We start from the raw sequence: 14988 nt of genomic DNA on the forward strand, positions 1-14988 counted from the left end.
TTATTGGAAATTGGACGATATCTGGTCAAATCGACCAATTAACCCAGACAGGCTGGAAAATATGAGTTGATCGCACAGGAATTGGCTACCGTTCACATGATTTCAATCGTCACACAATCGATTTTTGGTTTCGGAGCATGAAGGCACATCATCGTTCAGATTAATGAAGAAGAATAACATAGGATCTCGCTTGTAGTGTGTGGGCATATATTCAATCCATTTTCGATCAAACACACTGTAGTTGATCGCCCAATAAAGTCGACTGCTTAATCGCACAATGGAAAACCAAGCAATATACTTGGCTTTTGCAGAGGTGGAACGTAAACGTTGGTTGGTTTCCTGGATTTTACTCCAGATGCAGCAGAAAAGATACAATTTCTTTGCAGTTACGGGGCTACCTGCTAAGTAAATCTGGTACTGTTCAGGAACAACAATACAAATGCCCTCCACATCCTACATGCTTCACCACAAATGATGCTACAAATGTTCAAATTTTCCATGCAACTTTATGGACAGTCTAAAACGTGCCACTGACCAGTCTTTGCATCCACTATAGGCCTGTACCCCCTAAGCGATTTTTACTAACAATTTTGCACAACAAACAATTTTTTTAGCGATGTCGCACAACACTGTTCAATGAAAATTTGTTAAACGATGTTTCACGGCACTTGCCACCAGCGGTGATTGTTCCTTTTTGAATGACCTCCATGTCCAAGTAAGTTGTGGAGGATCGTTCCAACGCTCATTGACTTTTGCCGCGTTAGTGTAAACAATCTATAATTTCTGACAATGACGCTCACAGATTCAGCCAGATGGATCGTGGAACAATCGTTCGTCGGCAGAGATCCCCGATCCATCTGGACGAGACCTGCAGGTGGGTAATTAGCTTTAGCATGCCAAATACTCTCTGGCTCCAACAGAAAAAGTACAACTCGAGCTTTATGGTTGTGAATTCCAGTTTCAAAATTACCTTGTTTGGACATATTGTCCTGTAAAGCTAGGTTGAAAAAGGCATTGGCCCTTGTCCAACTACCCTTTTACCCTCGAGTTTTCTCCCAGGAGATCATTTTTCATCTTACCTAAAAATAACTTTTTCACTTAGCAATTGAAAAAGTACTAAGAATAGTATAAAAAAGAATAAGTGAAAAAATTAATTTGAGTATTTTCTTGCATGGTGGTAGCTTTAAAGGTATCTAATTGATAAGGTTTGAGAGTAGCTCCCAGGAGAAAACTCAAGAGAAAAAAAAAAGTTAATAGTATATGGGCCATTGTCTCCAGTAAAAGGTAAAAAAAACGTTCCTGAAATCATGGACAATGATTATGCCTTCTAACCAGGTGCGAGCCAAAATTTTACTAACGGCAAACACCTCTTCTCTCTTAAGCGCTGGTGAATTTTTTTTTAAATTAGGAACCTGACATTCCAATGGATTCCTTTAAAAATTGAGTAGAAAAATGTCATCACTAAGCAATCCAATGGGCATGTCAGCAGCATGGTGTTAGAAGAGCAAAAATTGGCATTGATAAATTAATTGCAGCACTTCTTCACTCTGGCTTAAGTGAAATTACCCAGACCCACCTTTTGTTTTAAACCACATGATGGAGTGTGTTCTTAACTTAAAGCCAACCTGATTGGTGATTCAGTCAAGGTAATCTTAAGCAGCCCATACACTCAGCCGATTTTCTGGCCGACCGATCGATCGCGATCGATCGATCGATCGATCGATCGCAAATCGGTTGGCCAATCGACCGATCGACGGCCGATTTCGATCGATTTCGATGGATTTCCATCGAACTTGCAGGGTGGAAAATTTAGGTCGATCTGATGAGATTGCTTATCAGTTTGCATTGGCCTTAATGGAAATCTGATGGCAAAAAAATGCCATCAGATCGAATTTCAACAGATTTCAAACTGAAATCTATTGGAATTCTATCCTGGTAAAAAATGTTCTAAAAACGCATCAGATAGATCATCAGATGCATTTCTTATCTATCTTCTGCCAATCTGACGAGTGTATGGGCACCTTTTTAGGTTAGCTCAAACAAAAAGAAAATGTTAAGAAAGACCCCAATTATAATAGGACTCAAGCGTTAGTGCTTTGAAGGCTCCCAATTTTTGCGGGTTGTCCTGTTTTGTCTTAGATGATTTCTAGTGAGCTAAAAATCAGTTGTAGGACACTGGATTTCCCTACCCTGTACAACATGGGAATGAATTAGACATGTCGTTTGGACATTGAAGGTACAGTCGAGCTTCCTGCAAGCCCTGTAGGCAACTATCGTGACCCTGTAAAATTCCTGCAATGCCAACGGCTCCTCTTCATTTCTGAGACTCTTTATTGAGTTTTCTTTTTGTCCCAGAGGATGTCATAAAATCTCCAGGATTCAGGAACATTCCCGTGTCTAGATCGCCAGATGTTCACAGTTCCATGAATGGTGTCGTCCAACCATCATCCCAAACACTGAAAGATTACAATAAACAAACCAAATCTTCATTACGACTCCTGGAAGATTACCATAAACGAGCTTAAACCCTGACCAAAGCTCCCGGAAGATCAGACTGCATAGGTTCAACGGTTATAAAAATCCAAGGTGGGGCTGTTGCCCAGTTCGCTTGGTATGGTCGGGGAGGAGGTAGTGCTTTTAGCAGGCAAGTCATTGGCATTTGATAGTAACAGTACAGTCCGATTTGGAAGCATTCACGGTATAAATGACTAACGCACAAAAAAAAAATAAAAAAGGAAAAGAAAAGAAACGAATAAAAGAAATACTGAAGAAGAAGATACGTCCATTATCCGAGGTACCAGGACGTGACTGAAGGCAAGTTCAACAACTTTGTAGAATTTCGTTTTCTTTTTAAATATGTAACAAAAAAAGTCTCTAATGAGGATTCTTAAAGGCACTTTTATTAGCCCTCGGGGGCTTAGCGTTGGCAAAAGTCAGAACACAGTGCTAGTCCTGGTTCTCCCTGTATCCCCTCACTCAGAGTTTCGCATTTACGGAGATTTGATTTTTTTCGGTCGAGGTGTGGATCCATTTTCAGCTTTTACCAGTCCATTTTCATGGTAACCTGCAAAAGGAAGGAAAATTAGGAAAAAAATCTAGATATACACACAAAAAAAATAAATGATCCCATCCCTTTTTAAGCCCCGTCTACACGGGAAGATGTTGTGGCGATCCGGTGGCTCGATTAGCCGCCGGATCGCCTCTGCCGCGTCCCCGCTCGCTGCGCGTGCGCCGGATTCGATTCCCCGCTCGTCCCTGCCGGCGCCGCTTATCTTCTGCTCAATTCCCTGCCACTGTCCCCTCGCGGGGAGCGAGCAGGGAATCGGCGGAAGCAAGATCCGTCCTGTTGGATCTTATCAATCGAGCCGCATTGATAAGGAACATCGCGGCCGCATCTACGCGTGTAGATGCGGCTTTAAATCTATATCTGACAAACATACAACAGCCACTGGACTCTCCAGACTGATTCAGATGGGAAAAAGGACTCTGTTTACGGCATCTTTGGTTCAAATTTAGCACGGGCAGTGAAGCGCTTTTTATTGTTTGTATATTTTGCACATTTTGTATGCCAATTGATGCAGCTTGAAAACGAAACAAATCTTGCTGAGGTAAAATGTGATTGGTCCATTTTCAAGCTGCATATATTTGCATAATCTTGAATCAACTCTAAATTATTTGCATCTCATTGATCATCCCTAGCTGTGAGTTCTAGAAATGGTTTAACGGGCCTAAGGTCTAGTGTAGTCAAACAAAGAATGTGGAAGCAACGTCAGAGTCCGCTATTCACAATGAAAAATCTGGGCTTGAAAATTAAACACGTAGGGCCTGATTCACTATCACTATAGCTCCCCTTACTGCACGCTTAGCGTGCCTTATCAGAGTTAGCGTGCCTTATCAGAGTTAGCGTGCCTTAGAGTAGCATAGCGAGCGCCACAAACTTATGCCTGCTAATTGGCAATGACAAGAGCACCACTTGTCCTGCCCTGAGTCCCTGCGGGTACAATCACTTTAAAGGACATTATCCCTGCACTTTGATTGGCCCAATAGGCTGCCTGTCAAGTTTCCTGTCAAGAGACAGGCAGCCTATTGGGCAAACCAAAGTGCGGGGATAATGTCCTTTAAAGTAATTGGACCCGCAGGGGCTCAGGGCAGGACGAGTAGAGCTCTCGTCATTGCCAATTAGCAGGCATAAGTTTGTGGCGCTCGCTATTCTACTCTGATAAGGCACGCCAAGCGTGCAGTAAAGGGGAGCTATAGTGATAGTGAATCAACCCCCAAGTGTATTACCAATAAATAAAACACTAAAATAAGATGAGAGAATTTCCTGCACAACTTCCCCTTACCTGACTCCCTTTTTAGCACCTTGACCTGCTGTTTGGCGAGGACGGCGGCAAAGGCGGTCCTCTTCTTGGCTGCCTGCTCCTTACACGACTCTCGCCAGCGCCGCAGCTGGAAATGGATGAACCTCCACATCATCCATGTCTGAGAGATGCACATCATGAGGAGGACAAACATTCTGGAACAGGAAGGGGAGGGGCTTCAGTCAAACACATCAAACCAAAGGACAGAGAAAGGATGTGCAAATCCACGAAAATCTCTTAATGACGAATACAGATTGTTAAAGCAAACCTGAAGTGAAAATAGACTTAGGAGATAATTAATTATATGTGTAGTACAGATAAGAAATAGAACATTAGCAGCAAAGAAGAGAGTCTCCGATTGTTTTCCAGTACTGGAAGAGTAAAAAAAAAAAACCTTCAGCTGTTATCTATGCAAAAGAGCTTTTCTGAGCTATTAGACTCAACTTGGGTTTAATACAGTCCTGTTTTCTAAAGCACTTGAAAAGCCAAGACACAGCGAGAGACCGATTTAGATAAGGTTTTGCTACAGCAAACGTCAAAGGGTCCTTATTTCTGCTTTGTTTTACAGTTTAAAGGACAGAGTGTGGTTTTAGAACTGCAAATGTGACAGAATGATGCAATGTTATCCAACAAAAAGCTATAAAACCGAACATTAAAATATGAGAGACTTTGCTTTGCTAGTAATGTTTTATTCATTATTCATGCTACACACACACACAATTCATTATATCAAAAGTTTTTTTTTCGCTACAGGTTCGCTTTAAATGACAGGCTTATCATTCTGAGTTGATGCAAATGTTTGTTAATTTTATGAAAATATATGCAATCTGGATAAATCTGCATCAACTCGCAATAATCAGCATCTCAATGACCATCCATAGACACACACACATATGAATCTATCTATCTATCTACCTACCTACCTATCTATATCTCCAATATTTTAAAACTTATGAACAAGAAGTACGGTAAAAATGACAGACAGGTGGGCTCCTCCTCACGGTTTCTGGGAGCGTGGCACCAGCATCATGACTCCGCCCAGTCTGGGCACACCTCCCTCTTCTGGAAAGGCAATGATTCTCTCACATCAGAGGAGAGGGGGACAGAATGGCACAGTGGCAATCATGTGACTTTGCCACTAATCTTACAAGTATTGACAGCTATTATTTGTTTGAGGACTGATGAAAGAGGAAGTATGTGACATCATTGGGAGGGCGGAGCTCATTCAATATACAGCAATATATAGATAGAGGAAGTGTTTCTAAAACCAGGAGAATTATCACTAAAGTGCATATTCTGAATAATTTAAGCATTCTACTATATGTCACTACAGTGCCTCTTTAAAGCGGAACTGAACAAAACCTGCAATAAATCTGCAGTGTGTCTACTTCCTGCTTTCATGGAATCAGGCATAGGGTTAACATGCTGTGTTTACAAATTAGCTGCCCTGCCCAGGCAGCCAGCTGACACAGCTGAGAGGTAAAATTACAGTGGTGATTAGTCACGGATGAGGGGGAATCAGAAGGGCTAATCTCTCTAAATACATTCGGAGGGCATTTAAGCGTTCAGGGCTTCTTTAAGAAGGGCGGGGCAGTAACACCCACCAAGGGCAGAGAGGGGCTCACCTGAAAAGTAACGTGTTGAAGAAGTTTCCTTTGTCTGGATTGAACGTGTGGATCTCCGCCCGCGCGAGTCCAAAGCCGATGGTCAGAACGGAAAGGGTGAGAGTAAACAGCCTCGAGACCACAAACACCACCGCCCAGGCGTTAAACCTAAACCGCAAAGGGAAAGTGACATTTTTTGTCCATATGTCAATTGTTGTCCTTAGAGCAAGTAGTGGATTCTTAAACTTGAGTCCACGATAGGGTCCCTTTGAGCATGTTAAAGATTATTATTTTTTAATGGTTTTATATAGCGCCAATATATTACGCAGCACTGTACAATAAATAGTATTACAGACAATGATAACAGGGCTGACCGACAACACAATACAGGTAATAAGCAATAAGGTACACAATACAAGTATTAATACAAAGCCAGATCATACACTGGAGGGGTAGTCCCAATAATACAAGTTCACATTACTCTGGGTAGAGTGTACAACAAGTATGATACACAATAAGAGAGAGGGCCCTGCCAAAGGCTCATAATCTAGAGGGAGGGGGTGGTGACAAAAAAGGAGGGGGACTGCATCGAGAGGTTCTCGGCAGCGAGTTAGTGCAGAGGTGAGGTGGGGTAGGCCTCCTTGAAGAGGTGAGTTTTGAGGGCCTGTTTGAAGGAGGGGGCAAGCCTGATTGGCAGTGGGAGAGAGTTCCACAGGTTGGGGGCAGCTCTAGTGAAGTCCTGTAGTCAAGCATGGGAGTGCGAGATGTGTGGGGTGGATAGGAGGAGGTTGTTGGAGGAGCGAAGTGGGCAGCCAGGTGTGTATCTGCTGAGTCAGAGATGTATGTCGGGCAGGATTGTGTATAAATCTGTAGGCCAAACATAGATCTTGAAGCTGATTCTGAAGTGGGTTGGAAGCAAGTTAAGGAGACAGAACGGTGGGAGGAGTAGATTAGTCTGACTGCTGCGTTTATGATGGATTGTAGAGGGTTGATACGGTTCTGAGGATGGCCTGACAGGAGGGTGTTGCAGTAGTCCAGGCGGGAGATGATGAGGGGATGGACAAGGAGTTTGGCAGTGTTCTGGGTCAGAAAGGGCCGGATCTTGGAAATGTTGCCTAAATGTAAGTTGCAGACCCTAGCAATGGTTTGGATGTGGGCGGTGAAGGAGAGGGCAGAGTCCATGGTGACACCCAGGCAGCGGGCTTGTGCGATTAGGTGGATGATTGTACCATTGACCGTGACACAGATGTTCGTGGGAGGCGAGACTGCATGGGGCGGGAAGATTAGGAATTCGGTTTCATCCAGGTTTAACTTTAGGAACCTGGCTGAAAGGCAGGATACCTTCTCCATGGTGGAGAAGAGAGGTGGTGAGGAGGTCCATGCTATGGAGGTAAATCTGGGTGTCATCTCCATATAGGAGATAGTTGAATCCCAGAGAGAAGTTTGCTGAAAGAGCGGTGTAAATTGAGAACAGCAGGGGGCCAAGAACAGAACCTTGGGGCACTCCAACTAAAATGGGGGTGGAGGTTAAGGAGGAACCATTGAAGGAGGTCTTAAAGGAACAATATGAGAGGAAGGAGGAGAACTAAGCTAGGGCGAGGTCTTGAATACCCGTAGATTGCAGAGATTGGAGGAGCAGGGAAAGATCGACAGTGTCAAATGCTGACCGATTGAAGAGGAGGAGGATGGTGCATCTTCCATCGACCTTGGCAAGCTTAAGGTCACCGATAACCTTGGTGAGGGCAGTCTAGGTGGAGTGGGCTGGCCAAAATCCTGATTGTAGGGGTCAAACAGGGATTGACCTGGATTAGTTTTACTTTTACCATTTCACATATATTACAACTGGAAGTATTGCAGTTCCTGCTTAAAGAGTACCTGAAGCTAAAAAAGGACAAAAAATTGGATATTTGCCTCAATAGTAGGAGGCCCCTGAATAGTCCTGAGGCTTCCCTGATGCCCTTGCACCCCACCGTTCCAGCACTGGGGCCCTCTACACATTCACAAGAGCTTGTTGAATAGGTTTCTCATGGCCGCCCTCTCGCAGGAGAGCATCCATACTGGGCATCGTGTCTGCACATGTTCAGTAGAACAAAACCGCTGGTGAATGGATGGGGGTGTGGCCAGAAGAAGTGGGTTCTCTGGAGGAACGGTGGACTTGAAGGGGATCTTGAAAGCCTGTGGACCATCCTGAGGTTTCCCGCTTTCAAGCATAAGTGGGCATTTGCCCCTCCCTCCTTATCACAGGTTTGCTTTTAACATATTGTACATACGAGCTGCAATTTGTGCCGGAAATGTCCATTTTCTGCTCAAGTGGAAACAGGTGTATTATGCAAATTTCAGTATGTAAACTTCAAAATGGACCAATCAATCAAAAAACTAAGTAGGGATTTTATTTGTCCATTTTAAAGCTGCAAACATTTGCAAAAAGAACAATAATTCAGCAACAACACAGACACAGGGAGAACATACAAACGCCATGCAGATATTGCCCTGGCTGAGATCTGACCCGGCGCTGCAAGCGAGAGAGCTAACCTCTTCACTACCATGCTGTTCATAGTAGTCCAGATTGGTTGGTCCTCATGCTACACCTTCCTCCCCCATGCCCCCGAGGACAGTCTGGTTACTTACAATCGCTGATTGTTTTCATCTGTGAAGTAAAACAGTCTAGCAATGTGGAACAGAAACTCCGACACGGACTGCAATAGCAGCAATATCAACCCCAAGCGGGTCAGACTGCAGGAAAGAGAGGAGAGAGAAGCAAAGTCAGGACAAGCAAAGTGACACAACAGTCTCAGCAACCACTTCTAATGTCTGACCCTCTAATGCACATCAATCAGAAATGACCATAACTAAAGGCGCACACGATATCATAGACCTGTGCAGGAAGTCAATGACAGAGCTGCTTAAAGAGAACCCGAGGTGGGTTTGAAGAATATTATCTGCATACAGAGGCTGGATCTGCCTATACAGCCCAGCCTCTATTGCTATCCCAAACCTCCCTAAGGTCCCCCTGCACTCTGCAATTCCTCATAAATCACAGCCACGCTGCTGACAAACAGCTTGTCAGAGCTGGCTGTGTTTATCTTTATAGTGTCAGTCTGCTGCTCTCCCCACCTCCTGCAGAACTCCAGTCCCCGCCTGCATCCCTTCCCTCCCTGCTGATTGGAGGTAAGGGACGGGGGCAGGGACCAGAGCTATGCAGGAGGAGGGGGAGCAGCTGAGACTGACACTACAGATGTAAACACAGCCTCACAGCACGGCTGTGATTTATCAGGGATTGCAGAGTGCAGAGGGACCTTAGTGGGGTTTAGGATAGCAACAGAGGCTGGGCTGTATAGGCAGATCCAGCCTCTGTATGCAGATAACATTCTTTAAACACACCTCGGGTTCTCTTTAAAGGGAACCAGAGACGAAGCACCCTCATGTATGTTACCATATATATCAGTGGGAACATTAAAGAAAACACCTACCCTGCTCTCGGTTTCATCCTTCATTGCTCAGCCTGCTTGTTATCAGCCCTGATAAAATCCCCGACTGAGCATTCAGTCTGGCTTTGCTCAGGAATCATTATAGCTGAGTCTGTCTTCTCTGATGTCTTTTCAAGCCCAAGCCTGCCCCCTTCTGACTCTGCTATAATGACTCAACTATAATGATTCCTGAGCAAAGCCAGACTGAATGCTCAGTCGGGGATTTTATCAGGGCTGATAACAAGCAGGCTGAGCAGTACAGAATGAAGCAGAGAGCAGGGTAGGTGTTTTCTCTAATGTTCCCACTGATATATATGGTAACATACATGAGGGTGCTTCATCTCTGGTTCACTTTAAGATAGCAATACATCAGGCTATGATGGGCAGTTTCAACCAAGAGACAAAGCTCTCTGATCTGATTAGAGAGAGATCTGTCATCTGCCCATACACTGCAGGCCGATTCCCGATCAATCTCATTCTGAAATCGCTGCTGCCCCCCAGTGTATAAATGTACCCCCCATGTGTTCATTTATACATCTTCCTTTTGCAATATACATGCTGCTGGCGCATGGCACAGGGCACATGTGACGTCACACACGCACTATGAAACAACGGGGCTCCCGAAGACGGATGGGCACCATGCGGTGGGCGACACATTTATGTATAAATGCAAACATGGGGGGTACACTGGTGGAACATCACCAGGGGTTTCAACGCTCGCCCCGATATCACTCGCCATTACCGATGCGCACCTGGCACAATATTTGCAACCAATTTTGACCCGAAAACATGCATTGTCGATCGGGCAATGCTCTTGGCAGCACAGATTTTCATCCGATTCGATAAGAATTATTAAACTGGATTGTCGATTGGCCGCCAAGTCGGAGATACAGTATGTAAGAGCACCTTTAGACTGGCAGCTTTGTTTTTTTTTTTAATAAAACTGACCGCCAGTGCCAGCTATATTTGAATTGTGTTTATTTATAAGGTCTTACCCAAATCTACATGAAGCAAAACCTACACTAGTCAGTAGGGATCGTCACTGAGGAGCTACAGTCAGTAGGGATCGTCACTGAGGAGCTACAGTCAGTAGGGATCGTCACTGAGGAGCTACAGTCAGTAGGGATCGTCACTGAGGAGCTACAGTCAGTAGGGATCGTCACTGAGGAGCTACAGTCAGTAGGGATCATCACTGAGGAGCTACAGTCAATAGGGATCGTCACTGAGGAGCTACAGTCAGTAGGGATTGTCACTGAGGAGCTACAGTCAGTAGGGATCGTCACTGAGGAGCTACAGTCAGTAGGGTTCGTCACTGAGAAGCTACAGTCAGTAGGGATCGTCACTGAGGAGCTACAGTCAGTAGGGTTCGTCACTGAGGGGCAAATCGGAGATGACTGAGAATCAAAATTGGATAACGTTACTCGACTTACTTGAGTAAATAAGCTCCTCCTATATGAAGTAGATATAAAACGATGTACTGCAGCTGACGAGGAATTTCCTCCTGAAATAAATTGGGGAAAACAGATAAATATCGTACCATAACCATGTCTTTTGCTGCAACATAAGATGCAAGGGCAGAGCGCTCTCTCCTACTGGTTCTTGGAAATGCTTGCATTTAAAGGAATACTTAAGGGAAAAAAAAAATGACATTTACTCACCCGGGGCATCCCTCAGCCCCCTGAAGCTGGATGGTGCCCTCACAGCCCGCTCCGATCGTCCTGTCCCCGCCGGCGGCTACTTCCAGATTCGGCGACAGCCGCCGACAGGCTGGGAACGCGGCTGATTTTCCGCGTTCCCACTCGCTATATGCTGCTATAGCGTAGCTATATGCTGCTATAGCGTAGCTATATACGCTATAGCAGCATATAGCGAGTGGGAACGCGGAAAATCAGCCGCGTTTCCAGCCTGTTGGCAGCTGTCACCGAACCCGGAAGTAGCCGCCGGCGGGGACAGGACGATCGGAGCGGGGCTGCGAGGGCACCATCCAGCTTCAGGGGGCTGAGGGATGCCCCGGGTGAGTAAATGTCATTTTTTTTTTCCCCTTAAGTATTCCTTTAAAGCGGGATTGTCATCATAAAAATCAAATTTCAACAGCAACTGGCCTGAGTGTATTCAGTGATAAAGATGCTAATCCTGCATTCAAAAAACGTTTTCTGCTGTTATGGTTTGGAGTTATCACATACCTTAGGAACACTGGCCCTTTAGTAGTCAGTGCCAAACAGTTGCATGCTGGGGGTTCTTTTTATCTATAATATATTCCTCCTCTTCCATGTATTTCCCTGCCTAGCTGCTTATCTGAAACACGATCCCCTGCTCACTTGTGTTTACAAGCAAGGCTGAGGTGACTCAGGATTGGAGGAGAAAAGAAAAAAGTAAAGGGCAGAAATGACATCAGGATCTAGCCTAAACTGTGGGCAAAAGCCATGGCCCCCACCAGGAAAAGAATTCTCTTCATTTACTCCATAACATTCACTGAAATCAAAATGTGGACAGTATAATACATGTGTTATGTAAGTAGATCAAGTATTTATCTACCTATATAGGTGTTTTTTCCCTGGCATAGTATGGCGGATCGTACTGCTTTAAGTCACATACAGTACGTGTTGCGTATGACGATACAAATACATCAGGATGGTCTAAAAAATATAACATACCCGGCAGCACCTCAGCATGGGAAGATAAAGTACCTTCACACATGAGGTAACATGCTCTTTGCTCTGTTAAATAAACTGGCATGTGGTTTCCAGGCACTGACAACATGAGGTCATCCAGGGCAATGTATGCGGTCGTGTTATACACAGTGCAGAAAAAAACAATTATGCATTTTGTAAAAACCTGGAAGTAGCTGTATTGTGAAGCACACATTCCCTTCCTGCCTGACACGAGGTAATTACAGCCAACGTGCCGCCACATGAGGCAGAGCAGGAGAGCGGCGCTGTCATTAGATCGCTCGAGGGGAGTCGCTGTGTCCTCATACAGGGGTCACGCATACCAGGCTGTGTAACCATATAAGCCTATACATCCAGCCCTGCTAATGTACACAAAGAGAAGGCTACAGTCTGACACAGCAACCCTGGCTAACCTCATGTATCCCCCCACCTCTCGTTTCCTCCCTATTCCTTTACATTGTAAGCTCGCCATGTTAGGGCTTCTCTCCCTTTGTGTCTTCCAGAGGTGGCCATACACTTAGAGATGGACACTAGAGTCGACCATCAAGTCAAATCAGGAGGATCTGCACACACATACATGTAAAAAAAAGCGCCTGGGAAAACAGGGTGCAGGGGATTGCCGCTAGTAGATTCTCGCTAAAATTAGCGATATTCTACTACTGAATTCCGATAGTAAGATATCGGTAATACCTACCAATATTTTACTATGGCTAACCCTACTCTCACACAGAACCCTGCCTATAGCGACGCTACCACGGAATCCATCCTCTGCTCCTCGGTCATAGTCTGGTATGGTGGTGCAAAGGCTAGCGACAGGTATAAACTGTAAAGAGTGATTAATGAGGCAGAAAAGATCAATGGATCCCCCCTGCCACCTCTTGATCTCCTCTACACTGCCAGACTGAAAGACAAGGGCTACCAGGATCTCCCAGGACCCCTCCCACCCAGGCAGTAGTTTTTTCGGAAGCCTTCCATTGGGTAGACGTTATAGAACCATCCCATCCAGAACCACTAGGCGCAGGAACACCTTTTTTCCCCAAGCAGTTTGTCTGTTAAATGCCAGTTCCTCCCCCTCTGTAGTCAACGTATCAACCAGCGGGTCACTCTGGACTTCATAACTCCCTCTGGGCCGTTTTGGCCTCAAACCCCGGCACAAAATGGCCTCAAGAGGTTTAACTGGTTCTAGTGTATGCCCCACATGCCTGCCTCAGATAGTTTCCAAATGGAAGAACAACATGTACCACTGCATATCTCTGTACTGTATATCTATTGTACCAGTATCGGATGTATGCTAACGTCTATGTATCCTTGTATTGTATATTTATTGTAGTATTGGATGTATGTTAACGTCTATGTATTCTCTGCCTATGCCATGTGAACCACAAGCAATTCCGGGTATGACTGACATACTTGGCAAAAAAATGCGATTCTGATAACCCTAAGATCCACCCGGTGTTGCCTAACCCTTAGACACCCCCCAGCATTGCCTAATCCTAAGCCACCCCAGTGATGCTTAACCCTAAGTCCCCCCCCCCTTTTCCCCCGGTGTAGCCTAACCCTAAGACCACCCCCTCCCCCAGTGGTGCCTAGCCCTAACACACCTCCCCCCCCCCCCCCCCCAGGGGTGCCTAATCCTAACACCACCCCCCTGGTGATGCCTAACCCTAAGACACCCCCCTCCCCAGTGGTGCCTAACCCCAAGACGCCTTCCCCCCAGTGGTGCCTAATCCTAAGGCCCCTTGGTGATGCCTAACACAAAGGCCACCCCCTGGTGATACCTAACACAAAGGCAGGCCACCCCCTGGTGATGCCTAACACAAAGGCCACCCCCTGGTGGTGCCTAACCTTAAGACCCTCCCTGGTGGTGCCTAACCCTAAGACCCTCCCTGGTGGTGCCTAACCCTAAGACCCTCCCTGATGGTGCCTAACCCTAAGACCCTTCCTGGTGGTGCTTAACCCTAAGACTCCTCCCCCCCCATGGTGCCTAATCCTAAGACCTCCCCAGTGGTGCCTAGTCCTAAGACCTCCCTGGTGGTGCCTACCCCCCCAAAACCCTACCCCCACGCAAGTATGTGCGGCAAAAGTGGGTAAACGTCGGCATCCGGTTGCGCATATTTACCGGTGATGATTTGAAATATCAGCGCCTGATAGAATCCCGGGCATCGGGGCTTGCGGAAATGTAAAAGGAGGCATTACATAGAGGGTAAATGGCGACAGTGCTGAAATTTACCTTGTTTGCTGCATATCACGGCCATTATAAAAAGCCATGATTTGCGGCGAAGGTAAATTTCTGTGCCCGGAAGCCTCTGATACCGCTATACCGCTGAGTGCCCGAATTTCCTTTGTTTGCCACTAATCGCAGCTTTTATAATAGGCACCTGTGGCGGCGCCGGTTTTTCCGAAAGGGCTCCTGCGCCCTTCTTTTCTGCTTCGCCTGTACACATCCCCGCTTACCTTCTTCACCTTCTGGAAGTAGAGCTCCGGGAGCGCGTGCAGCCAGTACGCCAGCTGGCACAGGTAGAAGAACTTCACTTGAAAACTGCAACCCAAGAGAATACACACGTCAATCACAGCGCAAAACTTGCATCATCTAAAATGTGCCTTCAACTATTAACAACTGAAGCCCCTGTTTGTTAGTTCCTTTGTAACCAGTTTTATAATAAATGACAGAAAACAACATTTTCCTACAAGAGTCACAACGTCATACTAATACACCGTGTTACTGTCTTATATTAATTTTACCCCCCCCCCCCCCCCCCGCCCAAATAATGTGCTAGGTCTTATCTTCAGGGAGGGCTTATAATTTTGGTCCCCAGTGGCAGTCCCCAGCCCAATATAGCCCGTCCCTCCCTCTTTGATGAGCTGCCCTGTAGTGATAGCCTAGGGG

The 14988-nt window shown here is 45.8% G+C and overlaps 1 protein-coding gene across 1 annotated transcript in view; it reads right to left on the reverse strand.

The window, feature by feature from the left end:
* Positions 1-2313: 2313 nt before the first annotated feature.
* TRAM2 (translocation associated membrane protein 2) overlaps positions 2314-14988 on the reverse strand; it is an 80226-nt gene continuing 67551 nt past the window's right edge. Inside the window, exons 6-11 of the mRNA XM_068279001.1 lie at positions 14556-14640; positions 10863-10933; positions 8594-8698; positions 5987-6133; positions 4344-4516; positions 2314-3064 (exon numbers count right to left, since the gene is read on the reverse strand). Of these exons, the coding sequence (XP_068135102.1) occupies positions 2991-3064; positions 4344-4516; positions 5987-6133; positions 8594-8698; positions 10863-10933; positions 14556-14640 (655 nt within the window). The 3' untranslated portion in view covers positions 2314-2990. The remainder of the gene's footprint in view (positions 3065-4343; positions 4517-5986; positions 6134-8593; positions 8699-10862; positions 10934-14555; positions 14641-14988) is intronic.

Source organism: Hyperolius riggenbachi, chromosome 4 (assembly GCF_040937935.1).
Source record: "Hyperolius riggenbachi isolate aHypRig1 chromosome 4, aHypRig1.pri, whole genome shotgun sequence".
Classification (NCBI taxonomy): domain Eukaryota; kingdom Metazoa; phylum Chordata; class Amphibia; order Anura; family Hyperoliidae; genus Hyperolius; species Hyperolius riggenbachi.